This window comes from Trachypithecus francoisi, unplaced genomic scaffold (genome assembly GCF_009764315.1).
Source record: "Trachypithecus francoisi isolate TF-2019V2 unplaced genomic scaffold, Tfra_2.0 Lachesis_group13, whole genome shotgun sequence".
NCBI lineage: Eukaryota > Metazoa > Chordata > Mammalia > Primates > Cercopithecidae > Trachypithecus > Trachypithecus francoisi.
Window position 1 is genome coordinate 2840127 of NW_022681458.1, and position 27898 is coordinate 2868024.

Here is a 27898-nt window from a genome sequence, read left to right on the forward strand (position 1 = left end):
TGGGGGTCTGGCTGGGTTTAGTCTGGATGTATCCTTTGCGTTTGCATATCACATAGTATTTCTTAAATTTAGAAAGCCCCTGCAAAGGGACTTGAGAAGCACTAAGCTACATTCATGGCTCTCACTGGGAGGCCTGGGCTCCACTAAACCTGATGACACACCCAGCTGCCCGGCGAGCGCCGACATCAGTGTCCTGGGGGAGGGACATGACAGGAGCTGCCACTTGCTGGCAGGCTACCTTGGTATCCCTGGAGATCCCGTAGCCCTTGCAGCCGGCATGTAGCCCCACCTGGGGGCAGGAACAGCAGGCTGCCTCAGGCAGATGCCGAGTTCCAAAGAGTCCCCCACCAGGGCCTCCAAGAGCTGGTTTGGTCACTTCCTTTGTCATTTCACCCGGTCATGTGCCCTTGAGTGGGTCAGGGTCATTTTTACCCTGAGCAGCATTGCTTAGTATTTACTCCCCTCAGGTCACCAGGGGAACCTTTCACAGAGCAGGGCAGAGGGTTCGTTAGATCCTTTTGCCCACAAAACCATGGAAAAATTTAAACAACCTAAACCAACAATTTGCAATATATACATATATCTCTCTCTCGATGAAAAGAATGCAGAAGGAAAAAGTGGACTTGACTAGGTCGCGTTTTAAATCAAGATACAGATGCCAATTAAAGCAAGATCATCTCCTATCAAAATGGATTCTTTTAATCAAAAAAATACAGGGTTGGTGACGGTGTGGTGAAGTGGGTGTCCTCCACTCAGCTGGCAGGGATTAGCCAGATCTTTTCAGAAAGGGGTTTTGACAGTATGCGTCAGGACTTTTCAAAGTGTTCATGCCATCTTTGTGTATAAAATCAGTGTTCAAAGGGACCTTAAAATGATGTCAACCCTAAGGACAATTATTTTTCTCACAACTCAGGCTGTCTTTGGAAATACCTGGAGGCTCCAGAACCGTGGCAGCCTTCCTCAGCACACGGGTGGCCCTGTCTCCCCTCCCACTGTGCTGTTCAGGCCAAACCCCACCTTTCTAGGGCCGTGGCCCCAGGAACAATTGTGTGGTGGCCACTCTTGGGAAGGGCTTCCTCTCTGAAACCTGCCACACAGGACTCCTGACGTTTCCTGTGTCGACCTGATTTTCCATAGCAAATGGCCTCCAAATTACAATTCCTGGAGTTCCACAGCACCGGCTCACGGCCCCAGCCTCAGCTGAAAGGGGCCCAGTTAGCCCAGGCCCAGCTCTGGGGCCTGACCAGGGCAGAGTGCCTGGGCTGGCGGGCACAGGGTGCAGTTGTCTCCATCACTTACTCAATAGCCCTCTCTCCCTCCTCTCTTCTTCCTCTTCCCCTCTGCTGTTTCTTCCTCCAATTATCTTCAGACTGGTATCTTTCAGGCCTGGGAGCACTGCCCCTCCACGCACAGTCCTTGGTCGGTGCGGACCGGGTGTCCCCTTCCATCCACAAGCTGCGGCAGCACCGCCCGCTGGGGCGAACCCAGTCGGCCCCGCTGCCCCAGAACGCCCAGGCTCTGCAGCACCTAGTCATCCAGCAGCAGCATCAGCAGTTTCTGGAGAAACACAAGCAGCAGTTCCAGCAGCAGCAACTGCACATGAACAAGGTGGGTTTGCCGGCTAAGTGCTCCCGGGCCCCAGGGTGGCTGTGTGCTGCACGCTTCAGCCTCAGTCTTCAGCACTGGCCCCTTTCTGACCTTGAGGGGGGCCAGGAGGCAGAAAGAGGGAACCGGGGAGGCACATGCTCTGGCCCACGGCACAGAGCTGGGCAGGGGCAGAAGGGATGCTGCTGGGAGCTTGGGCTCAGGAACAGATCACCTGCAGCGGGATGTGCAGGGCCGGTGCCCTCTCCCAGCAGCCCACATGAGTTCAGTTGGACCACGTCCTGCCTGTGGTGGCGCATCCGTGCCAGCGAATGGAATAGTCTACTTGGGCAACACTTTTTTCTTGGGTTTCCTAAGGCCGTTTACTAAACATATCTTTAAATAAACCGGCAACCCACAGTGCCCATCTTCGAGGCCATCCAGCCCTTGCAGACTGCCTGAGTGCATAAGCACAGTGTACAGGGCCGGGGGCGCAGGTGGAGCTGTACAGGTGCAGAACTCCAGCAGGAAGTTGAAGGGACACTGTAAGAGCTGGTTCTGGGCCCGGGCCAGCCCACAGAGGTTTACGTAACCTGCAGACATCTTGAAAGTCACTGAGATAAGTCCATGTTCAGGAGGAGTTAGTAGGCAAGGCTAGTGTTGCGATGCTGGTCAAGAGAAAAACGAACGTGCTGAAAATGTATTGATCAAATGCTGGCATTTGAAATAGAGCATCTTTAAGATAAGAGATGAGATGAGCTGCTGTGGACATAGTCCAGCAGTTCCTCAAAAGGTTGGACACAGCCACCGCATGGCCCCACAGCTCTGCTGCCAGAGATGAAAGCACACATCTACACGTAAACTCACTCAGGCATTCACAGCAGCCTGAGTCCCTGTGTCAGGCCGTTCCCGCACTGCTGTAGAGAAACACCTCAGACTGTGTGATTCGTAAGAAAAGAGGTCTGATTGGCTCCTGGTTCTGCAGGCTGTAGAGGAAGCATGGTGCTGGCGTCTGTTTCTGGGGAGGCCTCAGTCGTAGCGGTAGGCAAAGGGGGAGCGGGCGCATCACTTGGCAAGAGCAGGAGCAAGGGGTGGGGAGAGGGGCCACACACTTCTAACCGACCAGACCTCACCGGAACCCACTCAACAGTGAGGACAGCACCAGCGGACGGTGTTCAACCGTTCATGCCAAATCCACCCACGTGATCCAGCCACCTCCCGCCAAGTCCCACCTCCAGTACTGGGGGCTACGATTCAGCAGGAGATGTGGGCAGGGACACAGATCCAAACCGTATCAGCTGTAATAACTATCAGTCGCGATAGCCACATGACATGGGAATAGCCCAGGTGTCCATCCTGTGATCAGCGGCCACACGCTGGCACACCGGAGTGTCAGCCATAAAGCGGAATGACACTGACATGCTGCAGCACGGAAAAGCCTTGGAAGCAGGATGCAGGCACAAGAGGCCGCGTGTGCTATGAGGAAGCAGGATGCCAGGCACAAGAGGCCGTGTGTGGTATGATTTCATGCACATAAAACATCCACAGCAGACAGACCCACAGAGACAGGATGCAGATTTGTAGGTGCCGGGCCTGGGAAGCTGCGGGCAGATGGGGAGCATTGCCAGGAGAACAGCATCTCTTTTTTAGGGATGTTGAAAATATTCCAAAATTGGACTATGGTGCAATTCTGTAAATATACTAAAAACAACAAGTGATACCATTGAAAAGCGTGAATTGGATGGTATGTGAATTATATCCCAATAAAGCTGTTACGAGGAAGAAAGAGGATGAGTTGACGCGAGGGGAACGTCTGGGGTGATTTTCAGAAGGAAATGTTGAGAAACCTGTGGCAGATGTGAGAGACGGAATCGTTTCTCTGTTGTCTCTCCTGTGAAAGGGCCCCTGTTGCTTCCCTGAATTTCAGGACCAGTCCTGGGTTGTCCGCCTGTCCAGAGGCTCAGGGTCTTCTGTGGTTTCCCTGAGGGTGAAAGATTGGGGTTAGGATTGGGGAGGAGACAGACTTTCCTAGCACAGGTAGACAGGAGTTGGAAGGTGAAGTACCAGGATCCCCAGCAAGTGCAGAGGCAAAGCCGTGGGGAGAGAGCCCTCCACCGCCAACACTGCTGCCTCTTCCAGCAGCCCTGACCTCCTGATATCATTAGCCCCTCCCACCTGCCTCGTCCCAATTTCCTTCTCTCAAGCCCCACGGTTCCAGCCTAGAAGAATAGTCAGCTCAGCCCTGGCAGTGGTCGAAGGCTTTGATTGCGTGGTGTCCAGTCCAGTGGGGCTGACGCGGGGAAGGCCTCTGGGAGATGGCAGCTGGCTGTGGCCCAAATCCATCCTAGTGTGTGAGCCATCATGGGGCTGCAGGCTCAGGATTGAGGAGACGGGCCCCTTGGGGCCTTGCTCCCAGGTGGCAGCCGCATCAGACCAGATGCCCGGCACAGGCCATAGCCTGGCCCCTGCTGCCCACTGGGCATCACAAAATAGGCTCACCACCCCCACGCTACATGCCCCTACCCTGCCGAGCCCTCATCACTGGACAGCAGGGAACACATCAGAAACGGGTGGGACGCCCAGCAAATCCCCTCACTGGGACGGGAAAGGCACAGGCTGTGGGCGTCTGGGCGCCTGCCAGGCATCTTTACTCCCAGGTGTCAAAATCACTTTCACATCCGTCTTCCTAATGCCAACTTAGGTTTGTTAATTTTATTATGTCATTATCTGAGTGATGGGGTAGGAGGTTTGAGGAAGACAGGAAGCACCTATTGACATGCCTTATACTCTTGAAGGATGTAGAAACCGGGTGCTCTCACTGGAGTTTGTTCTGTGATTGATTTATGGGAGTGAATGACAGTTGATTGAAACATTTAGACAGTGTTTTCCTGGGACGCCCAGGAAGACAAGGATCTTACCCAGGCCTGCCTAACACTGACGTCCCCACCCTTCCTCTTGGAGGATGATGTCCCCAGGGGCTTGTTCCCTGAGGGCATCTGCTCAGCTCTGGCAGCTGTGAGCCCTCCTGTCCCATGGCGCTGCTCCAGCCTACATCGGGGTTACAACTGGGGCCGGGTTGGTCTGCCCCTCTTTCAGCCTGTACCTTAGAGAGCAGTTGCTTTGGAAACATCACTCTGAATAAAAAAACAAAGAGAGAAAGAGAGGCAGCCCGCGCCTAGCCGTGGTGTTCCCCGCAGCCATATGCAGCCACTCTAGTTTTCCCGAGGCCCGCAACCTGCAGAGCTGCCCATTTTGCCTGAGAAAACTCCGCCAGGTGGACAGGATCGACCCTGAGCTGGCTCTGCTCTCCTCTCCCTGGCCTGTGGTCGGGATGGTGGCAGGTGATTTCCAACTGTGTCAGCTTCTATTGCCCATGCCTTGTACACAGTGGTGTTCAATAATGGTTTGCTGCATAAAGGAACTTTCTGGAGAACGCACGCCATCAGAGGGCGAGTGGAACTGGAAACTGCAGGTGAAACTGGCCCTCCTTGTTCGCTGACCGTGTTTGAACCTGGCCTCAGTTATGTGTGGTTTGCGAGCAGTGGGTGATGTGTGTCCAGGTGAAGTACCTCTTTCCATTAAAAGAGGACATTGGAAGGCGTCCTCCACCCCTAGAGCAGGAAGCCTTACTGCTGAAGGTGGTTCTTCCAGTGGTTTCTGGACTCCGCACAAGAACCTGGCTCCTGCAGAGTGGAGGGCTCAGGGGTGTCTCCCTTTAACTTGACATCCTCAGTTTTGAATATGAAAACCAGGGCTCATATTTTGGGTGGTCTAATTACGAATGTGTCCAATCGTTTTAAAATACTGGCAGTTGACCAGTTCGGTTTTGACCCTGAACTCCCGCCTGACTTTTTAAAAATGTAATTCCAAATATGAAGGTGCATTTGTTCTTCCTGAATTGATGAAAGGGGGCTCTCAGTGTCCCCAAGGCCTTCGGGCTGCACAGAGCTGCTTCAGGTATTTGCCTGCATCCAGCTCGCCTCCCAAAGGCAGCTCAGCAGTGCGGCCCCAGCCCACAGCCCAGCCAGTGAGACTCGGAACTGAATGTCAAAGGAGAGGGAGAGAGAGAAGCAGGCTTTGTTTGCAGCCGTGGCCCAGGGAGGTGACCCACAGGCACCTGCGTCAGTGCCGAGGCACGGGGCCTGGCCTGCGTCACAGAGGGCTGTGACGTGGCGCCACTGCCAAAGTGTCCTCCTCATGCCCCGCCTGAGAGCCGGAGCCCGAGCCCCACGGTGTGAAGATGATCCCTCCTCCAAGCCGAGGGGCGTTCTGCAGTGGTGGACATTTCAGAGGCTTCATCCTCGTGAAAGGGAGGAAAAAGACCTGGGAATGTTGTCACTAAAGGACACTAAAGAGTTGCGGCCCCTGGCAGCACATGCCATCTGCAGCCAGCACGGAGAAGGGCCGTCCAGGAGCCCTTGGACAGTGGGGAGCTGGTGATACACAGCACGGGAGATGCGGCTGCCAAAAGCCTCCGGCGAGTAGGTTGCCGTGGCCCCAGGGGCCCTGAAACAGCCCCCCAGGAGAAGAGGCTGACCCCCGCTACCTCCACCACCATTTATCTGTGCATAAGAGAAGGACGTTTGAGATTTTCTTACAAAGTTCTTGAAGTTTTTCTTTAGGTTTGGAATTTAAAGCTGGGCGTGGTGGCTCACACCTGTAATCCCAGCACTTTGGGAGGCCAAGGTGGGTGGATCGCTTTGACTCAAGAGTTCAAGACCAGCCTGGGCAACGTGGTGAAATCCCGTCTCTACAAAAATTAGCCAGGCAAGGTGGTGCGTGCTTGTAGTCCCAGCTACTCAGGAGGCTGGGGTGGGAGGATTGCCTAAGCCGGTGACGGAGGCTGCAGTGAGCCCAGATTGCATGACCGCACTCCAGCCTGAGCAACAGAGCAAGACCCTGTCTCAAAAAAAAACGAAATTTAAAGGAAAGCATCAGAAGTCCTGGAGCTTCTCTGTCCACTGAGTCCTCCCTGGGCCACCTCCTTTAAAAAGCAAACAGGCAAACCCTTTTCCTCTATCAGCCTGGCTTCCTGGGAGTGGCCATTTGCTGCAGGAACCCCTCCCCTCCACCCTCAGCTGCCTTATCCCCTACCCCACCCTAGAGAAGAGGCCTGCCTCTGTGTCCCCCACGGGGTTGCCCCCCATCACTTTTACCCACTTTAGAATGGCTCCTAGGCAGCTAAAGAAAGGCAGGCACGCCATTTCCAGTCATTGCTGGGATGGGGTAACCCCACAGGGTCCCCTCTAAGGTCCTAGCCTTCCTCCCCCACCCCTCCCCCTATTTCCCTTCCGCAACCCCCCATTTCCCTCCCCCACCATCCCCCCATTTTCCTCCTCCACCCTTCCTCCTCCTCCCTTTGCCCTTTCCTGGCATGGCACCCACTCTTCTGCTGGTCGTCTGGTCTCCTTGTCTGTGTATGTCTGTGCCTATGTGTATTTGTGTATCTGTGTATCTGTCCTGGCTACTGCTCTCCATCCTCCCTAATCCCTCCTGCTCTTCATCCAGGGCATTGTCCTCAGTGCTCTGTGCCACCTTCTTAGGGAATTGTTCTACTTTCAGATTCTTTGTTCTTTGCTGTCCCTCCAGTGCATGGAGTAATAAGGGCCCCACTCTCAAGAAACCTCCCACACACCACTCAGTCAGTTACATCCTGTTACCCGTCAGACTGCGCTGGGCCCTGGGGGAGCTGCGGGAACTGAGCGCATGGGTGACCTCTTGATGAGTGTCCTGAAAGCCAAGACTTGGATGCCGTCTTCGAGGCCTCCTGTGAAACGCGCAGCTTCACCCAGCACACCTGGTGCCCCTGCTCACAATGACTGCGGTCCCACCAGGCTCCCCGTTCGCCCTGCCCCCACAGGGCCTCTCAGGCTCTCAGTGTGCAGGAAGAAGATGGGACTGAGAAATCACAAGCAATCCCAGACCTCAAAATCATCAAGTGAAACGAGTGTTGAAGCACAGGCTTTTTTGCAAACCACTGAGAAACCTGTCAGAGCAAATGGGGACAATGTTGGCAGATTCCTTACTTGAACTTGTTTCTCCCCAGCTTTATGAAGCTGACTGAAGACAATCGCCTGTATTTATAGCATACGGCATGATTTGACTCTTGTGTGCGTTGTGAAATGATTGCCACACGGGACCTCATTCATGCCCCCGTGCCCTCACGGGGCTCTCATTGTGTCTGTGATGAGGCCCGTGAGTATCAGGGCCACCAAGCTGGGCATCAGGCCCCGGAACTTATTCCTCTCCCAACGGCACCCGCACCCGTGGACAGCACATTCCTATTCCCGACGCGCGGCCACCCACCGTTCCACGCTCGCCCCTGCGGGTTTGGCTTTCTGAAACTGAGTTCCTTACGTGCCACGCCGCCCACCAGTTCCCGCACTGCCGATGGCCGGCCCTCCCTGACACCGTGCTGCCTGCACCCTGGCTGGACCTGGCTCCCTTTCCCTGTGCCAGGTCGAAACCTCTTCTGAAGACAAGCTGCCTTCGGTTTAGAGATAAACAATGGATCCGTGTTTTCTTCACTTGGCTCTTACTGCCGTACTTTGAACTGCTCTTATAAAGAAAGTTAAGGGATAATCACATAAAACAAACCCACCACCCAATCTAAAGGCTCTGATGTTCCACAGTGAGGCACAGCAGGGGCTGTGGAGGCTGAAAACTCACCATGTTGTGTGTATGTGTCTGCGTCTCAGCCCTGCTGTGTGGGGACCGGTGTCGTCTGACACGGCTGACCCCTGGAAGCAAGCGGACACTGAGTGCCCACCGATCCGTCCCCCGTAGTTCAGGCAGCCGGAGAGGCCGCCTCGCGTGAGTGTGGGGCAGCATGCGGTGTTCTGAGGGTGTTTAAATACAAGGGCTCGGGGGATTTCAGGTGTCAGGCTTCCTTGCACAGCTCAGTTTCCTTCTGGAAACAGTCAGATGTGGTGCTAAGATCCATCCTCCATGCGCTGCAGCTCCTCTCTCTGCCGGGAACTCGGCTTGTCCCACCGTCCCTCAAATCTGTCCTTCAGCCCATTCCCCGCGGGGACAGGTGAATTGCGCATCCGGAGACACCCCACAATTTGGGGCTTTGGGATTGTGGGACGTTCTTCACAGTCTGCAAAGGAACGCAGCTCAGTCAGTGCCTTCTTCTGAGAAACTGCGCCCTTCCTAGTCTAACTCCAGACCCCCACCTCCTCTCCTAAGCCTTTTTTGCCAATTCCCACATCCCTGTCTGCCCTCTTGCTCTCAACTCCAGCCTTTGCTCTGCTCACATTCATCCCTCTTCTGGCTCCCAGATGTGACGGGGCAGCTCCATTGACCAAAACCAAGGAGTTGTCCACCCTCTCTTCCCTCTCCATATGCAGTCTGTCCCTGGGCCTAGAGCTGCTTCCTTTTTGGTGTCATGGAAACCTGTCCTTTCTCCCATGCCTTAGCCAGACGGGGAACCGGCCTCACCCTTTCAACCTCTGGCCGGCCTGCCTGCCGCAGGGCATACGTCTAGAACATGTACCTGCTTGTCTTCAGCCCAGAGTGCCCTTCCCACAGCCCCACCTCGTCTCCGGCACCCTGCGTCCCTGTTCTCTGGCCTTCCACGCTGCAGCCCTGCTGACTCCTCACAGCTCCCAGAGAGCACTGAAGTCAGCCTTACACCCCGTTCCACTTTGCCCCACTCACTACCTGGATTCGCCCCGTCCTTTTAGTGAATGTGCAATGAGTAATGCCTGTGCCACATGGATGAGTCAGAAGTGGCCCCTACCCTCCTGGGAACTGCAGACTGCAGGAAAGATGGATACATGAATGGCAACCACAGGAAAGCCAGAGGACTGCGGAGGGCTAGAGGAGGGCACATTGCACTATCAGGAAGATCACTGACCCTTCCTGGAAAAGGTGGCATGCACAGGAGGCCCACAGAGCCTCTCGCAGTGGCCGGAGGCTGAGGAAGGAAGGGAGGCAGCGGGCTGGAGGCGAGTGTGGCACAAGGGACGCAGAGCCGGCAGTGCGGTGGGGAGCAGGGTGGCAGGGAGAGAGAGAGGAAGGCTGCAGGGGCAACGTGGTCAGATGATGGAAGGGCTCTTCAGCAGAGGCAGGATGGCGGAAGAGCACTTGGGGGACGTTCAGCAGGGGAGTGACCAGGTCCACTGGCCCGAGTGAAAGCGCACCCTCACTGCTACATGAAGAAGATTGCAGAGAGTGGATGCTGGAGGTGGGGGCCTCCCGGAGGCCATGCTGTCATCCAGGCAGGAGAGGCCAGGTGGGACCAAAGCAGGAAAGGCAGGAGGTCGAGGCTAGAGAGAAGCAGCACCGTCCAGAGGCATTTCTCATGAGCAGTGCACAGGCAGTGCTTGGCGGACGGAAGTGGGAGTTCGGGGTGTGACTGAACAGCTGGCCCGAGAGAGGTTCCAATAGCCAAGAATGGGTCCTAGAGAAGGGAGAGGCTTGGAAGAAGCTCTCTGCGTTCGGCATTGGGCCTGCTGTGCTGGCCTGTGAGATCCAACAGGAAAAGAGGTCAGGGAGCATCTAGGGAGTCCCACAGGAGGGAGGATGCTGCGGTTCTTGGGGCCCCATAGCGGGGCAGGTCATGCAGGACCCGTGGAATCCTGTAAGAAGGGAGGTCGTGGTGTCCCTGAGATCCTGCAGAAGGGGAGGCCATGGCATCCCTGGGATTCAGCAGGAGGGGAGCTCATGGCACATCAATGGGATCCCACAGGAAGCAAGGTCATGGAGCGTCCATGGTATCCCAGGAGGGAGGCCTTGGCATCCCTGGGATTCAGCAGGAGAGAAGGCCATGGCATCCCGGGGATTCAGCAGAAGAGTAGGTCATGGCACATCAATGGGATCCCATAAGAAGAGAGGTCACGGAGCGTCCGTGGTATCCCAGGAGGGAGGCCATGACATCCCTAGGATTCAGCAGGAAGGGAGGTCCTGGAGTGTTCCCAGGATCCGGCAGGAGGGAGGTTGTGGCACATCGGTGGGATCCTGCAGGAGGGGAGGCCGTGGCGTGTCAGTGGGCTCAGGCAGTGAGCATTGTGGACGTGGATGTCTTCCGCTGGGTGGTTGGTGGCTGTTTCTCTCAGCAGTTGTGGCTGTGAGGTCAGCATTGGCCTCTCCCCTTCACACCCAAGCTCCCCTCTGCAGACTCGGTTGACACCTGCAGCTTCTTTTCTGTTTCTCGGTGCCTGACGCAGAAGAGGTGCTTAGTAAACCCCAGATGTTAGTCAGCCTCCTTCCCTGGGCCAGGTCACCTTGACCCCGGTCTGGGGTCCTGATGGGCATTATTTTCTCAGCACCGTGGATGGCGCCCAAGTGCCTGTTGTGTGGGAAGATGAAGGCGCCTGCTGACCTGTGGCAGGGCGATAAGGTGCCTTGAGTCCCTGATTGTCTGCCCCAGAGCGGGGTGGTTTGCAGCATCCCTCCTCCTGTCTGATGAGCTCAGAGGCCCCGGCTTTCTGTGCTTCATGTATTTCCTCTGCCTTGCAGATCATCCCGAAACCAAGCGAGCCGGCCCGGCAGCCAGAGAGTCACCCAGAGGAGACGGAGGAGGAGCTCCGTGAGCACCAGGCTCTGCTGGACGAGCCCTACCTGGACCGGCTGCCGGCGCAGAAGGAGGCGCACGCACCGGCTGGCGTGCAGGTGAAGCAGGAGCCCATTGAGAGCGATGACGAAGAGGCGGAGCCCCCGCGGGAGGTGGACCCAGGCCAGCGCCAGCCCAGTGAGCAGGAGCTGCTCTTCAGACAGGTGACTGCAGGCAGGGAGGGCACCAGCAGGCTGGCACGCACAGCCACCCTCAGTTCCCGGGTGGCATCTTCTGTGTGGTGATCACGGGAGCTGCAGGGCATCCTTGCGCTGTCGCTGTCCCGTGTCTCACCCGTCTTGTCCTGGCCAGTGAGGGAGGCTGATATGGCTTCTGTTTGGTCCCGGCTGTTCCTAGGGATTCGAGATGTTTGCCCACTGCGGGTGATTACGTAACTGCTTTCCAGCCATGCACGGGCCCCAGAGAACGGGTTCCTTTCCTGTTTGTAGGCTGTAAATGATCACAGAATCCACGTGTTAGTGAGATACAGCATGCTTTTAAAGAATTGAAGGAAATAGCCAGGCGCGGTGGCTCAAGCCTGTAATCCCAGCACTTTGGGAGGCCGAGACGGGCGGATCACGGCTAACACGGTGAAACCCCGTCTCTACTAAAAATACAAAAACTAGCCGGGCGAGGTGGCGAGCGCCTGTAGTCCCAGCTACTCGGGAGGCTGAGGCAGGAGAATGGCGTAAACCCGGAAGGCGGAGCTTGCAGTGAGCTGAGATCCGGCCACTGCACTCCAGCCTGGGTGACAGAGCGAGACTCCGTCTCAAAAATAAATAAATAAATAAATAAAGAATTGAAGGAAATAGAGGTATTAATTGATCAAAAAGACAGGCAGGGTCTGATCAGAAGTCAAGACCTTTTGTGGCCCAGTGGTGCTAATGAGCAGTCCTGCAGATCCAGACAAGACGGGTACGATTGTGGTACCCAGAGCCAGTAAGGCTTCAGGGCACTGACACCCAGTAACCAAATGCACAGGAGACTGATGAAGAAGGCCAGTGAATGATTGGTTAATTTCCAGTGAAACATAAAACTTCTGAGTCAACAGAAATACCTAAGGCATTTGGGCAGCCAGCTGGAGCCCCGTATCTTTAGCCAGAGTGTCCTCAGAAAGGTGGCTTCCTCCCTATAGGCAGGAAGCGAGCCTGAGGAACCACAGCTGTAGGAGTTGATTCTATCCTCCAGCAGCAGAGCTGCTGCCTCGGCTGCAGGAGCCGCTGGATCGTTCCCTCCCTTCTCTCTGGACTCCATGCTGGCTGTGCCACTGAGTACCTCCCCAGCTTCCTGACTGCCAGCTGTGCGGCCAGACGCGGCATCTCTACCCCGAGCAGCACCTTGGAAGCCAGGAGCAGGATGCCCTGCAGTAAACTGTTCCCTTTAATTCTCAGCTGCAGATCTTGGCACCGCATGAATCCGTGTGGGGCCTTGTACCTGGAGCACCTAGACCCAAGCCTGCGCACGGGGGATCAGGTCTCAGTGGTCTCCAGAGGCTTCTGGACCAGGAGTCCTTCTCCACCAAGCTTCCCCCGGCGGCTGGCATTGGGTGCTATTTCTCCTTTTTGTTCAGAGGGCGGCCTCTCTCTACTTTCTGGGCCTTCTTAATTAGCACCCCGGGCACTAAACACTACACAGCCCAGCAGCCTGGCAAAGACAGAGAGAGAAAGCCCCAGGCCTCCCTGGCGCACACACGGTGCTTCGTGGCAAACACTCGTCCACAGGTCCTGTCTGACAGGCCTGGGGTGGGGGCCTCTTCCTGTGGTCGGGCCTTGAAAGTTGATGAAGGTCTGAAATTCAGTGTGTGCTATTATTATGCGGAGAAGAAGTGGGAAACTATTTACATTAATAATTTTTAGGACTAGTTTCTCATAGATCAGCGTTTACTTTGAAAAAAGAGGCTTGTTATATTCCAAGCATGAGACGATGATTAGAAACACTTAATTTCTGTTCTCTCCGGGGAGTAATAGGCAGAACTCCTTATCAGGGAAACTTGGTAGTACATGGAGCAATTTGCCAAGGTAAACCTAAGGCAGGGCACCTTCCAGCCAGTGTCCAGGAGGATTGCTTATTAACCGCTTAACTGCGTGGGGCCCACAGCAATCCCAGCTGAATTTGGTTAGCCACAGACTGGGGGCCTGTGGATGCTCGCTCCTACTCCAGCCTCTGCTCCAGATCATCCCCCTGTCTCGGGGCTCCACTCTTCTCTGCTCCCTCCTGGCTCTGATTCCTCTTTTTTTCTTTTTTTGAGACGTAGTCTCACTCTGTTGCCCAGGCTAGAGTGCAGTGGTGCCATCTCGGCTCACTGCAGCCTCCACCTCCTGGGTTCAAGCAATTCTTCCCCATCAGCCTCCCAAGTAGCTGGGACTACAGGCACCTGCCATCATGCCTGGCTATTTTTTTTTTTTTTTTTTTTTTTTTGGTAAAGACAAGGTTTCACCATTTTGGCCAGGCTGGTCTCGAACTCCTTACCTCAGGTGATCTACCCGCCTCGGCCTCCCAAAGTGCTGGGATTACAGGCGTGAGCCACCCGGCCTGATTCCTAAAGACAGGACAGATCAGAGCCTGGCCAGGCAGCTCTGGCTTCCCCCAGTGCTGGCGGCACAGGGCTGGGCTCTGCCTCATACAGGAGCTGAGATGTAGGTACCTGGTTTTCCACGTTCACAGGATTTGTTCATCAAAACTAAGACAGGATTGGCGCAGAGCTCCCAGCAAGGAGGCGCCCGGCTTTCTTTGTGCCTCGGCCTGGGCAGCAGGTCATTGTGCTCTCCCTCAGCTGCTGTCTGGGGAGAGGCTGGGCAGCTGTGGCCTCATCTCTGCCCTGCTCCCTCCACTCCACTCTGCCTCATATGGGGGTGTGTACCTCAGCCTGTTCCCAGAATCCCTTGGGGTGTCCCAGGCCCCTGACTGAGTGGCCGCCCCTACACAGAGCCCAGCCCAGCCCCATCTCATCAGAGAGGCACATCCCCACCAGCAGGCCTGCTCCAGGCTCCCAAGGGTCCTGGGTGCCTGGAAGCTGATGGACTGTTTCTGCTTTTAGCCTGCATGAGAATGTGTGGAATGTGAGACCAGGGAGGGGAGCGGCTGCAAATGAAGCCGAGCTAGCACTTCCAAGTCTGAGAGTCGAGGGTGCTTTCTCGCCCAAGTTTGGTGTGCAGGTTCAGGGCTGTCGGTCAAAACTAAGACCCACAAACCCAGCAAGGGGGCGAGGCTTCCTGCCCACTCACTGTACGTGTGTGGTGTGGCCGAGCGGGCACTCTGGTCCCCGTGTGTGGTGTGGCCGAGTGGGCGCTCTGGTCCCCACATCTGTGTGGCCTTCGCATATCTCCCAGTGAAACCAGTGAGGGCCAAGCTGCCGCCCCAGCAAGAGCCTCTCTCCACACCTGCCAGGCCCCACTCCCCTGCACCTGGTCCAGGCTGCTCCTGGCTCAGTACCTCCTCAGAGAAGCCCTCCTTGATACCCCGTACTGGCCAGGCCTCCCTGGGACTCCCTGACTCAGCGTGTTATCTTGTTGATGAAGCCCATGGCAGGATCCCGTGTGGACAACCTGCCTTCCCTAGAAAGAGCCACATCCTGGGAGACAGAGCCCGTGTTGGCCTCATTCTCAGCTCTGGGCCCACTCGGGCTTCAGGGCACTCACAGGGAAGGCCTCTCCGCGCAGCTGGCCTCCCAGCATCCTTGTGGCCTGTGTATGGCCTGTGCATGGACGGGAGACTTGCAAGAGAAGGCAACCCCTAGCCCTGCAGCCCAGGGATGGGAGATGCCTGCAGCCGCCAACATGGCCGTTTCTTCCCCACAGCAAGCCCTCCTGCTGGAGCAGCAGCGGATCCACCAGCTGAGGAACTACCAGGCGTCCATGGAGGCTGCCGGCATCCCCGTGTCCTTCGGCAGCCACAGGCCTTTGTCCCGGGCGCAGTCCTCACCGGCATCTGCCACCTTTCCCGTGTCTGTGCAGGAGCCCCCCACCAAGCCGAGGTTCACGACAGGTAACAGATGGCCTTTGTGCAGCCTGAGGATGTGACGCGGGCCACAGTGGGCACAGATCGGGGCGGGGAGTACTCCGGGCCCAGCTCTGCAGAGGCTGAGGGGCTGGGCGGGCACGAGGGCAGGAACCACACAGGCCTCTTATGGAGGCCCTCTCCCCGCCCCACACCCCATACCCCACACCCTCAGTTCTGTTATTCTGGGGGCCTGTCATGGGCTCACTTGCCCACCTTTCCTGTCCCAGAGACCCATGGTCTCCTCCAAGAATAGTCCACAGCCCATGCCCGTAGGGCCATGAGAGCCTACAGCTTCTGGTCCGGCTTAGGAATCACGAGCCCACACTTCTCCACTTACTCCCTCACACTTTGCCCACGTCCACAACGTTGACTCTGAGGCTCCAGTGGCAGGACTGTGAATGGCTGGTGGGGGGCCATGATTACACAAGAGTAGAGCCCGGGACCCCTGGGACATGCTGCGGGAGCCACGCATCTTCTGTCTGTGCCAACCCTCATCCCATCCTCACCCCGGGGAGGCGACCTGCCAGCAGGGGTCCTTGGTTTTCCCTGCACGGTACCTCACCAGAAGTCAGGAAGCAAGCGAGGAGTCCACCATGGCTGAGGAGGCAGGCGGGGCTGGGCCCTGGACTCGTCTGCCTGGAGCTGCCCGGAGCCAGGGAGGAGACTGCTGTCCTGGGCCACCCCACCGTCCAGCCACCCCTGCAGGGGAGAGGCGGGAAGGAGGGCTGGCTTCTGGCAGGACTTGCCTCTGAGACAAGCACGGAGGCAGGAGAGCTCTTCATATTGTTTTGATCTAATATTTATTGTTAATGACACACTAAGAAAAAGTTTTGTAAGTACAGCATGGCTTCATTCTTCAGATAATTCTCATCACATGGCTTAGTGTTCTGCAGTCTGCAAAGTTCTCACTCTCAGGTCTTAGAAGGATGCTATTCATATTCAGAGAAAAATTTCCATAGTAGTAATCCAGCAAGTAAAATGCTGCTTCTCAGAAAGAAAAGCAGAAAGAAAACTGTGGAAGGTCACAGAAGCAGCCAGATGACCCACTCCACAAGTCCTCGGCAGGTGACTGCAATAAGTGTGTTCTTGAAAGAATGCAGCTCAGACAAGTGAGACCCCAGTCACTGCCACCAAGGCGGGAATTTGCCCACTAAGCTGTCCCACCATGACTGGTCCCAGGAGAATTCCAGGGAGTCCCACTTCGTTGTTGTCCTTTCTTAGTTTGTCTTAATTACTTTTTAAGCAAATTTATAAAACAGCACGTGATCATTGTAAAGAAACAAACATGATAGAAACCCACAGGAAATACCATTTGCCCATAATCCCACTCCCCAGTGGTGGCAGGTTGTTAGTATTTGGTTTAAATCTTCCAGATCTATTTCTGTGCATAGCCAGATGGACAGATAGACACAAACATAATTTGTTTCACAGAGACGGGACTCTGTTGTGTCTGATGCTTTCTGTTAGTACCTCACACTCTCAGCCATCTTCCTGTGTCCGTGCACAGCGACGCAGCACGTTCCTTTAGCCACGTGGTCTCCTGGCTGGCTCTGCCACCCTCAGCTGTGTGGGTTTTGCCGCTTCTCCATCTCTCTGGGCTCCAGCTTTTCTGTCTGTAAAGCAGTAAAGCGGGTGCCTGCCTCATAGGTTCCAGCTGTGTGCTTAGTAAATATTAGCACATGTGACCTTATCATGATGATTCCACTGAAGGGGTCGTCCCCATTCCTCGTATCCATAAACAACTGGTTGTTTCTGCGCACACACTTGTGTATTTCGTGGCGCAGTGTCCGTCATTGCCTATGTGTCTATGTTGCCATTACAAACTCCCCGAGCACAACCATGCCCACACACGGTGTACTGATTGTGAGTCCTAGATTCGTTGACTCCTGTAAGCCTGCACCTACCCTGTTGCTTTTTTTTTTTTTTTTACCAGAAGCCCCGTCCCCCAGCACTGTTTTGCAAGTACTCCCAGAATTCTTCAAGTGCAGGAGACTAACTCCTGTTAGTCTGACTCACAAGAGGCTGAGCCAGGAAGTATGGGAACTAATATGCACCAAGAGTATCCTGTAGCTGGACTCTGCAAACACTGGACCACCTTGAATCTCAGCTCCCCTTGGCTGCGGATGCTGCCTCTGTTCCCAGTAACGGGAACATATGTGGGGAGGACTGCATCCTGGGCCAGCACACTGAAGTGCTAGAGTGGGTCCGTCTGGGCAGCTTGCCCAGGCTCTTCACCGTGTGCCCCACCCTTATCCACCTGGGTGAACCCACATTAGCATAGGTGCCCCTGGGTAGTGTGACCTGCGTGCTGAAGGCATCCATTCACCCAGCCTGGCCTTCCCTTTGTTAAGTCCTGGAAGACCAGGTGTGTGAGGCACAGACATGTCCCGGCAGGGCCTCAGGGCAGCCCTCCTGCCAGATGTCACTAGGCCTTGTGAAAAGGGGCCGTGGCAGAGCTGTGCCCGGAGAGCCACCTGGCCTTCCCTCCCATTTCTAGCCTCTGCAGACAGGCCAGGTACTCTGCCCTTCACAGCAGTCCCACGTGTACTGAGACAGGGTGGCGTCCAACACAGGTTCAGGCACGTCGCCTTTCCTACTGCAGAGCCCCAGGCTGCCGGCCCAGTTGGTTCTGGGGCTCCCACCAGGAGCCTCTTCTGTGGCTGCTGCACCCTGGGGGCCCGTCTGTGCTGAGCTCAGTGCTGTGGTGAGCACATGGCTGGCCTCTGTTCACAGTCAGAGGTTAAGTAGACCTGTGTACACAGGTTTTGCGTGTGTTTTCTAGCACACGTGTTCCAGTCACTCTGGAAGTTTCTAAAAGCAGGGCCTGAATCTGGTGTTTCTTTGGAATCTCAAGTACCTTGGACAGTTCTCTGCCCAGCAGAACTGGAGTGAGAGGTTGGTCCAGGACCAGGTAGACTTTGAGGGTAGGGAGCTAGAGTCCTTCTAGAAGTCAGCACCATCCTCCCCAGCGTGAGTCCCACATAGAGCTCACCCCTGCAAGGTCCAGCCGCCCAGCGCGGGCCTTCTCATCACTGTTCTCCCCTCAACCTGCTGCAGCAGGGCAGCTGCGTGCGTCCCTGCCTGGGTCGTGGGGCGCTACTGTGAGCATGAGTGACAGGCAGGCCTTCCTGCCTGCCTGGCCTCTGCATTCGTCCACTAGGCCTGGCCAGTCAAGGGGTCTTGGCGAACATGGTATTTTTCTAAAGGACCATCCCAGCCTCCGTCTCCTCCCAGGGAAGTGTGGTCCTGCCACCGCCCAGGGCAGCCTGCCAGTGGCTGGCTGGCTTGCCCCTGGATGTGTGCTGATCTTGGCCCCTCTGCCCCGCCCCAGGCCTCGTGTATGACACGCTGATGCTGAAGCACCAGTGCACCTGCGGGAGCAGCAGCAGCCACCCCGAGCATGCCGGGAGGATCCAGAGCATCTGGTCCCGCCTGCAGGAGACAGGCCTCCGGGGCAAATGCGAGGTAACGCCAGCCAGGGCAGCTGGGCAGCTGCGGCTTTGGACAGCACTAGAGGGACCCTCATGGGCCTGCTTGATTCAGGGCATTGGCTTTGCAGGTGGTTCTTTGGCTTACAGACCCAGGGGAAGGGCCATGAGCATCTTCACTGTCTGCCTCTTGCGCGGGCAGCCATCTGCTGAGAAGCCTGGGGCTGTCTCCGTGGAGTCCCGGGCAGGAAGCCGCTGCCTCTGTCTGTGCCCTTCTCTGACGTTTCACTCCCACCTCTCACCAGCAGGCTCCTCCCCAGGCCCAGGGCTGCCGCTCCCTGCCTCCGGGTCACTTCCCCGAGGAAGCCAGTTCCCACCACGCTCCCCCTGGGTGGCCAGGAAGGAGCCATGGGGAGATCCGATTATATCTCAGATCAAGCCTGTTGGCTTTTTGTTAAAGTAATTTTCTCTTTTTTTAAGATTTTGAAAGCTTCTTTGAGAACATAGGGAGACCTCAGGCCCTTGGGCCCCTCCTCAGAGTTAAGGTGCTGGCGAGGCAGTGGGTCGTGAAGGGAATGAAGCTGCAGGCTGGGCCCTGGCCTGGTTTGAATTCAGCTCCCTTACACAGCTGAGTCACATGAGGAGGCTTCAGGGACGCTGCAGCTCTGGCTGGGCCTCAGTTTCCCTGGCCACCAGGCGATGGCAGCGGCCTCACTTGTTCTCATACCAGCAGGGCCTACCCCCGCCTCCTGATTGATAGGAACCAGAGCCCTGCCCCAAACCTGGCTGCAGTGGACTCCCAGGCCCAAGGAGGTGGGAAGGATCAGCCAATTAATGCTGGAGGACAGGACGGTGAGGCTGTCCCAGCTGGTGCGCTTTACCCTGGATCTGTCCCAGCTGTCACAGGGGATCTCCAGCTCTTCGACGGGGAGGAGGGTGTGGTCAGGCCCTGCTGATAGTGCAGGCAGGAAGAGAAGGGACTCCCGTCTGGGAACTGGTGACCTTGGACAAATTTCCATTTCTTTGTCTGTAGAGAGGGGCTGGCAACACTGCAGGATCACACAAGGTGCCACCCATGCCAGGACCCACCAGTAGGGACCTGCTGTGTCCCCTCCCCACACCAGGATTCCCACCACCCTACAATAGCTCACAGGGTGGACAGGAACCTCCACACCCACCCCTCCAACAGCCCTGGACACCCAACAGCCCAGGGCCCGAGTGGCCGTGGCAGAGATGAGTGAGCACATGCAGCTGGCATGGCGTGGCCTTTCTACGTGGGCACGGAGAGCCTCCAGTCTCCTGGCTTAGTTTCTGCAGGATTCCGCTCTGCAGGTTCACCTGCCCCTCCTTTAGAAGCTGGGATATCTGGGAACTTAAGCCAATCTGTGCTTCATCTTACCCCCGTTTCCTTTACCAGTTTTATTGGTGATACATAATTCTCGGGGGAATTCTCCAAAAGTCAGGCCCAGGACCCTCTCCTGCAGTGCCTTCAGGGAGGAGGGAGTCGGGGAGGAGCCACCGTAGAGGCTCTTGGCACCTGCTTCAGGGATCCGGTCGGGATGGCTGTGCCACTGGAGGGCAGCATTGCCCAGCGGACACTGGCTTCGGGAAACTCCTCCTTCCCCACGTCCGTTCCCTCCACAGGACCAGACAGTTGTCCTGCTGCCCCTTCCGGGGACTGCCCAAGGCCTCCTGAGGCTTCCAGAGCTCCATGATCTGCTTCCCTGTCCCTCCCCTACGTGTGCCCCCCCCCCCTCGGGGGGTCCCCTGAGGCCAGGGGATTGGGAGAGGGTCTCTCAGCCAGAAAAGCAAAGCAAATGCAAGCAAGGGAGGAGTGAGAAAGCAAAGACTCTGGAAGAAACAGCCCACTCCTCTGCCCGCCGTCGGCTCCTCTGCCCGCCCTTGGTTCCTCTTCCTGCCCTTGGCTCCTCTGCCTGCCCTCGGCACCGTGGGTGAAGGTGCCAGCCACAACTGGGCCAAGGGCTGGCAGAGGGTCCTCAGGTGTTGGGGCTGTGGGACAAGACCTGAGCCTGGCAGGATCTCAGGGAGAGGAGAGCTGGGGGAAGACAGGTGGCTGGGGGACAGCCACAGAGGCCGAGGAGGCCATGCTCCCTGGACGGTGGTGCCTGGTTCCCACACTTGGAGAGCTCTCCAGTGCGGGTGCCCCCCAGGTTCAGAGCGAGCGATGTGCTAACTCAGCGTAGGGGGACGTGACGTCACCCACCAGACTTTCAGTGCCAGCCTGCCAGGGGTCACTGGCCTCCTGAGACGGCTGAGCAGAGGGGCCATGGGTATGGGGCATGGGTCGCTAAGTGGGTACCTGATAGGAGAAGATGGGGTGGATGGGCTGTGACTTCCCCAGTCCAGGGACCACGTGGAGGCCACAGCAAGACTGAAGCCCAGGCCGGAGGGCAGGGCCTTGCCGGGCGGGGCCTCGCGGTTGGCATCTCTGCTGTGGGTAGATGACTGCCTGGAGGCCTGGGGAGTGAGGCCCTCCCCTCACTCTGCTTCGTGTGGTGAGGAGGGATGGGAGTGGGCTAGGAGATCTCTGTGAGCTTGGGACCATGTGGATGCTGGCAAGCCGGCCCAGCAAGACGTGGCTCCCGGTCCAGCTGTCTCGCTCCCTGCCTCACTCCAGAGCAGCTGAGCAGGCCTCGGGAAGCCGCCTCGCACATTCGGAGCAGCCGGGGGTCCTCTGAGTACAGCCGCGTGTGTGTGCGGGCCCCGCCCTCCTGCAGAGGCTTCCTGGAGCTAGAGCAGCTCCTGGCCAGTTCGCGGGCGCAGCTTGGTTTGTCCTGCCTGCAGGCGCGGCGTCTGGGAAGGAGAGGAGAAGCGGGTGGGCTGGAAGTCAGATGCCGCAGAGACCAGGGTCACCACGGGGGTTTGCACCCTGCCCCAAGCCTGTTTTCCGTAAGGAGCAAAGACTCCTCCTGTCTCGTCCTAGGAATTAAAGGGAGACGGAAATGATGAGGTCGGCCTCCCAAGAAAGCGGGAAGGGGCCACCATCACCATCGCTCCGAGACTGGCTCTGGAAAAGCCTCTCAAGTGCTCCCACGCAGGCTGAGCCATCTCAATGTCGTGGGCCTGCAGCCTGAGCCACCGCGGTGTCACAGAGCTTTTGGGGCTTTGATCCTGTGTCCTTTCTGTCTCCATTTCATGTGTTTGTAAGGAGCGGGCTCTTCTACTTTTCTTCTTTGCCTTATTCTAACATCAACTTTAATTTGTGAATTTAATTTGTGGTCTGACGTCAAGTCTCTCTTGCTGCAATTCAGGCTCTTATCCAGTGGGTGGCTTTTGAGTGAGGACACGCATGGCTGCCGGGGCCCTGCCGTTCCTTCACCTGAAGTCCACACTGCATGACCTGCCTCTTAGCACCACAGGGCACAACGCTGGTCCCCTACAGGGGCCTTCCCAAGCGTGGGATGCCCAGGCCTGTCTGTCCAGAGGGAACTTGGCCTTGGCCACAGCTGCCTATGCCTGTACACACATGGAGGCTTCCAGAAATCATTAGAAATGAGAAGCCCCAGCCGGAGCGTGGTGGCTCACTCCTGTAATACCAGCACTTTGGGAGGCCATGGCGGGCAGATCACCTGAGGTCAGGAGTTCAAGACCAGCCTGGTCAACATGGCGAAACTCCATGTCTGCTAAAAATACAAAAATTAGCCAGGCATGGTGGCGGGCACCTGTAATCCCATCTACTCAGGAGGCTGAGGCAGGAGAATCGCTTGAACCCGGGAGATGGAGGTTGTAGTGAGTCAAGATTGCACCACTGCACTCCAGCCTGGGCAACAAGAGCGAACTCTGTCTCAAAAAAAATAAAATAAATTAGAAGCCCCCGCAGCTGCCCGGGGCCCCAGTTGCACCCTGACCCCTGTCCAGGGAGTGCGTCCCTCCTGCCTGGCTTTCCAGGGACATTCAGCTTATGTCCCCAGAGTAGAAGCAGCACCAGGTTGTGTTGGGACCATAGAGTCGTTTTTTACCATTGGAAACCATGTCACATGTTTTCTTTGTTAAACCAGGGACCTTCATAGAGAAAGCCCGGTTTTGTGGAATTGTTGTTCATGAAGAGCGAACCCCCAGAGCAGCCTCCCCTGCCCAGGGCACCTGCCCTCTGGAGGTCCTTCCCCTGTGGGCAGGGGCTGAGCTCTCCTGGCTCCACTCCTTCCTTCTCCGCCCTGCATGGACAGGACCTCCAGGTGCAATGCGTCCTGCAGGAAGGCTGTGTGCTATGGCTCCTGGTGGTCTGAGAGGAGCCCCAGGTGCTGGGCTGGCATAGAGAGCCCCCGAGCTTTGCCCGCCACAAGTCCCACACACAGGGTGGACACCAAGGCCTGCAGGAGCTCAGTGGATGCCGAGGCAGGGCTGAGGTCAGGAGGGAGAGAGCAGATCCTGCTCCGGCCTGGGGGAAGCAGGTGATGGCCACAACCGGGGCCACCTGTGTGGCATCTGACTCATCCTGTGGTGGCCTAACCCTCTGAGAGCTATTTCCACGTGAAATGTTAACTCGAATCTCATGTCCGAAGCCATCGTCCCCTTTAAAAGGCTAAATGAATGTAGCTCAACTGAAGAACTCTCCTTTTCCTGTGAATTTCTGGAGAAAATCTGAATTAGCCCAGGGATCTCGATCTGAGGAATTTCCAAACCACAGAGAGACGCAGCCAGACGCCAGCTAGCCATCCAGGGCAGATGCCAGACCCTGGCGGCTGTGGCCCCAGGCGGTCCAAGGAAGGCTACTTCATCCCGGGGCTCAGAGACTCCGGGGGCACGGCTGGGGTTTCCCTTGAACGTGAGGGAAGCGCAGCTGCTCACCTCTATTTTAAGACCAGACCCTGGCAGTTGGAAAGCAAAGTAATAATTTGATGCCAAGTCATTTGTGCGACAGTGAAGGGTAATGCGTTGAAGGCTGGAATTATCTTTTAAAATGCTTTTTCAAAGCTATAATTAAGTGTAAGCCCTCTAAAATATTTCTTAAATATTTTAAAATATCATGTTGGGTGATGTTGCTTCTTATTTTGCAATAACCAAATAACGTGCTTGTTTGTGTATCAAATTAAGTTTCCTTGTGGGCAGTGGTTTCAGCTGGAGTCTCTGTCTGTGGAGCTGAGGCAGCAGCCTCTGCAGAATGTGTGAGTGTCCTCTCACCTGTCCCCACAGTGCATCCGCGGACGCAAGGCCACCCTGGAGGAGCTGCAGACGGTGCACTCGGAAGCCCACACCCTCCTGTATGGCACAAACCCCCTCAACCGGCAGAAACTGGACAGTAAGAAACTTCTAGGTATTTCAGGACCTTCCTTTCCTCCCATATTGGGTTTGAAGTCCCGTGAGGTTATGTTTCCAGCTCTCATCCCCTTGTGTCTAGGGCGCCTGTGGGTGTCGCCTGCCAGGTTATAAGGTAAAGGGCCTGGAAGGGAACCTTTCACCCTCTCTTCACAAGCCACTCGTTGTTGATGAATGCGCCAGGTAGCAGGTGTGTTTGTGTAAAAACTGGGCTGAGAACTGCTGTTTTAGAAGCATCTTGAATCACAGGGTTTAGGTTCGAGAGGCTTATTAGGAACACTCTCAGCGCGCTGCCTGCCCTGCCCTGCACTCCACTTTAAGGCCCATCAGGGCAAGACCAAGAGGAGACGCAGGGAGTGTCTACCACTTAGGTGTGAAAGGCTGCTGGTGTCTTGGCTCTGGCTGAAAACACCTGCAAGTGTGGTGGAGGGGAATTTTGGCCTCATGGAGAGAACTTTCTAATGGGCATCCTCTGCCCAGGAAACTGGTGAGAGGCTTTCTACAGGGATCTTCAGCAGAGGCAGGTGAACTCCCAGCCAGCTCCATGGGGCTCCCAGAGTTCCCAGGGCACAGAACCCAGACCCGGGGCCGGCGGCTTCCAGGACACAGAACCCAGACCCGAGGCCGGGGGCTCCCAGGACACAGAACCCAGACCCAGGGCTGGGGGATTCCAGGACACAGAACCCAGACCTGGGGCCAGGAGCTTCCAGGATATAGAACACAGAACTGGGGCCGAGAGCTTCCAGGGCACAGAACATGGACCCAGAGCCGGGGACTCCCAGGACACAGAACCCAGACCCGGAACCAGGGGCTCCCAGGGCACAGAACCCAGACCCGGGGCCAGGGGCTCCCAGGGCACAGAACTCAGACCCGGGGATGGGGGCTCTCTGGGCTGTCTTTGTTCCTCAATAACGTCCTTCCCTGCCTCCCAGCCACCCAGTCACTGCCCACTGGTTTTCTTCCCCATCTTTTGTGCCTTTGCCCATATACTCTTCCCTGAGCAGGACCCTAGGAAGGCAGAGAGGGAGAACTAGGAACCATGAACGCAGGGGTTGCAGGGGCAAGGAGAGGGTGGGCTGTGCCTGGCTCTTTGACTGCGTTTGGTGGGGCACACATCACGGGAGGTGTCCTCCATGCCAAGCCTGTGCCCAACAGACTCAGCCTCACAGAGACCTGCACGCGTAGTCCTTCATGTGTTCTCTCATTCGCTCGCTCACACCTCCACCGGCTCGCCGAGGGCACCTTCCTTCCGTACTGGATGCCCTGTAGGTACCGACGGGGTCACAGACCATGGAGCCAGTAGGGCCGTGAGGACACGCATGGGCTCTGGCCTGGGGTGGCAGTCATGCTGCTTCCAGAGTCCCCCCTGCCCTGTGGTATGGAGGCTTCTAAAAGGACAGAAGCCTTAAGTTTAGGGAAAGTGGGAGGGGAGTGAACAGCAGTAGGAAGCAGGTGGGCCGGGGTGTGGCTGAGCAGATTCATGAGGTGGGTCCTGAGCTAGTGCCGGGGACAAGGGCCACCAACCCACCCCGTAGACCCCGACAGCTCAGGGCCAGCAACTGCAGAGACCGTGGACTCAGGGAGGCACTCAGTCAAGGGCCTGGGCCAGAGCTGGTGGAAAGGCCTCTGGGCCCCTCCTCCCTACATAGCTGCTTCACCTGCTGCTGCTCTGGAAGGGGTACAACAGGGGCTTCCTGGACTGGGGACAGCTGCTCTAGATGAGGGCATGGGTGCCAAGCCCCCACCCCTCCCCACGGGGCTGCCAGCAAGCTGACCTTAACCCTTCAAGCAGAAGACAGGAGACCCCTCTGTGGATTTGACCTGCCCCAAAAAAGCTGACATCAAGGTTTCCCAACAAATAACCCCAAGATCCCTTATATTGGTGCCCATGGCCAATCACCCTGTGTGTGCCCAGAGCTTCCACCTAGCTGTTGGCACTTCCCCCTTAGGAGAGGACAACCAAGGAGGACCCAGGGCCCGAAGAACGGCTCGGTAGGAACCTGGAGCCGGGGCCATGCAGGGGAAGGTGGCTGGGGGCAGACGGTGCAGGGCGCTAACCCAGCTGCCATTAGCGCCCTCAGAGAGAAGATGCTGTGTCCACATGACGTGGACAAGTTCAGTGGAAAAGGGGAAAGCACAGGACATTCAGAGAAGACAAAAATTAAACACCTGACTGCAGGAAAAGAAAATCCTCAGATCGGAAGATATGGTGATGTCATCTCCCAGAAAGCAGAGAAAGCCGTGACAGCGCTGGGAAACTGGGGAGTGAGATGATGGAGAAGAAGGCCAAAGCTCACTCCACTGTGCAGGGTCCAAACAGCAGGAGTTCCCAGGGAAGGCAGAGGCCAGGAGGAGGTGTCTGTGGAATTCAGAAGGCCCAAGGCCAAAGGCTGGGCTGCAAGGACCCACCAGGGGTAAGAAAGACCCTCTTAGGGAGAACCAGCAGAGCCTCAAAATGCAGGGACAGAGGTGAGAGCCAGGGTGCTAGAGACGGTCAGGGCACCTGCGGACTCCATAGGGCCTGTGGCCATGCCAGTTCTAAGGGCGCATCATTGCCCTCCTGAAATCCGTGTCCTGCCAAACTGCCGGGTGAGTAGGAAGGTGGCCCAGAGGCATTCCAGGCATGCAAGGGCCAGAGCTTTCACCTTCCAGCTCTTCTTTCTCAGGAAGCCACCAGAGGATATGCTGTCCTAGGGCAAAAGAACACGGGGAGGCCCATCATGGAGGCCGGCCTGTACTGGATGGTCTGTGAGAGGGTGGTGGCCAGGAAGTCTGAGATCGCCCTGCAGAGAGTGAAGCTGATGCAGCTACTCCCGAGGAAGGGGGCACGTGCTCCTTGGGGAGAAGATGGGGCATGGATGGTGGAGTACCTAGCAGATGCAGGGAGCACCGCTGGTGCCGGGGAAGGGAGCCCTAAAGGGTGAGGGCGGTGTGGACGTTGGAGAGGGCAGGCAGCCTTGTGTCCGGGAGCTTGGTGGGCAAAGGCTGGGAATTGAGGCACTGAGGCTGTAGTGTGCTGTCCCTCAGGATTCTCCAGTCCTTAACAGACAACGTCACTGCCTCCCCATGTGGCACCTCAGCTTCTCCAGCATGGGAGAGACTGCCTGTGGGCCCCATGAGGGAACAAGATCTTTGCCTCGATGTTGCCAGGGCTGCCCCAGCAGGGGCTTTCAGTAGGTATGGGAGTTGCTGGGCAGCCTCAGAGCATCCGCTCATCAGGCCATGTCCTGCACACACGCAGCTCCGTGCACCCACCTCCACGTCTTTCAGAATGGCGGCTGCCCCTGACACCTTCGTCCGTTTTCAAAGGACCAGCTGTCGGTCCATCCCCTGCCACCTTCAGTCTTCCAAACCTGTGGAATTCAGTGGGCAGAGGATGGAGGCAGGACCAGCTCCACCAGCAGGAGGATGAAGGCAGGCTTAGCTCCACCACCTTGCTTAGGTTTCTAAGCTAGTTTCAAACAAAGTTTAAGAGAGATGATCAAAAAGGAAAGCAGAAAGTTGGATGTGTGGCATCCTTGGTGAGAAAGTCATGGACGGAGGGAGCTTAAAGCTCTCTTTCCTGCGATTGCTGGTTACCCAATGGGCCCCTGGTCCTCAGTTCACAGCCCGCATTAGGCCCTTGAAGACCCCTTTCTTGTTGCTGGTTTCTTTATTGAAGTATCTGCAGCATCCCTTTGCCCCGTTCCTGTCCTCTGAAGGTAACCCTTCTAGCCAGCTTCTTTTGTTTACAGGAAGGTTGATCATTCTATTTCCTGTTCTTTCCTGCAAAGCTTTGTGCTTTAAAATCTGTTCACATGCCTATGAGGATACCTCACCCATTACCTTCATACAACTCGAGATCGATGTTTGAATTTCCGACAATTGTCCTAACCCAGAAACTTCATTATCATCAGTCTAAGTATTTCAGACATGGTAATAGCCGATGATTATCTTGAGTTTTGCTAACATAGCCCTAATGAGGTGTATAAACACTACTGTGTGATTTTTTTCTTTCCTCTTTTAATGGAATCCACAAGCCGCTAAGCCGTGTGCAAGGGCCTTCACATGT

General features: G+C 56.4%; 1 protein-coding gene across 10 annotated transcripts in view; it reads left to right on the top strand.

The window, feature by feature from the left end:
- HDAC4 (histone deacetylase 4) overlaps positions 1–27898 on the top strand; it is a 351316-nt gene that overhangs the window by 274902 nt on the left and 48516 nt on the right. For 6 of the 10 annotated variants that reach the window (XM_033229648.1, XM_033229652.1, XM_033229651.1 and 3 more), the window contains 5 exons: positions 1370–1608; positions 11050–11307; positions 14941–15127; positions 18474–18607; positions 23725–23845. In XM_033229648.1, the coding sequence (XP_033085539.1) occupies positions 1370–1608; positions 11050–11307; positions 14941–15127; positions 18474–18607; positions 23725–23845 (939 nt within the window). The remainder of the gene's footprint in view (positions 1–1369; positions 1609–11049; positions 11308–14940; positions 15128–18473; positions 18608–23724; positions 23846–27898) is intronic. The other 4 variants (XM_033229654.1, XM_033229653.1, XM_033229655.1 and 1 more) reach the window with 3 other exon arrangements.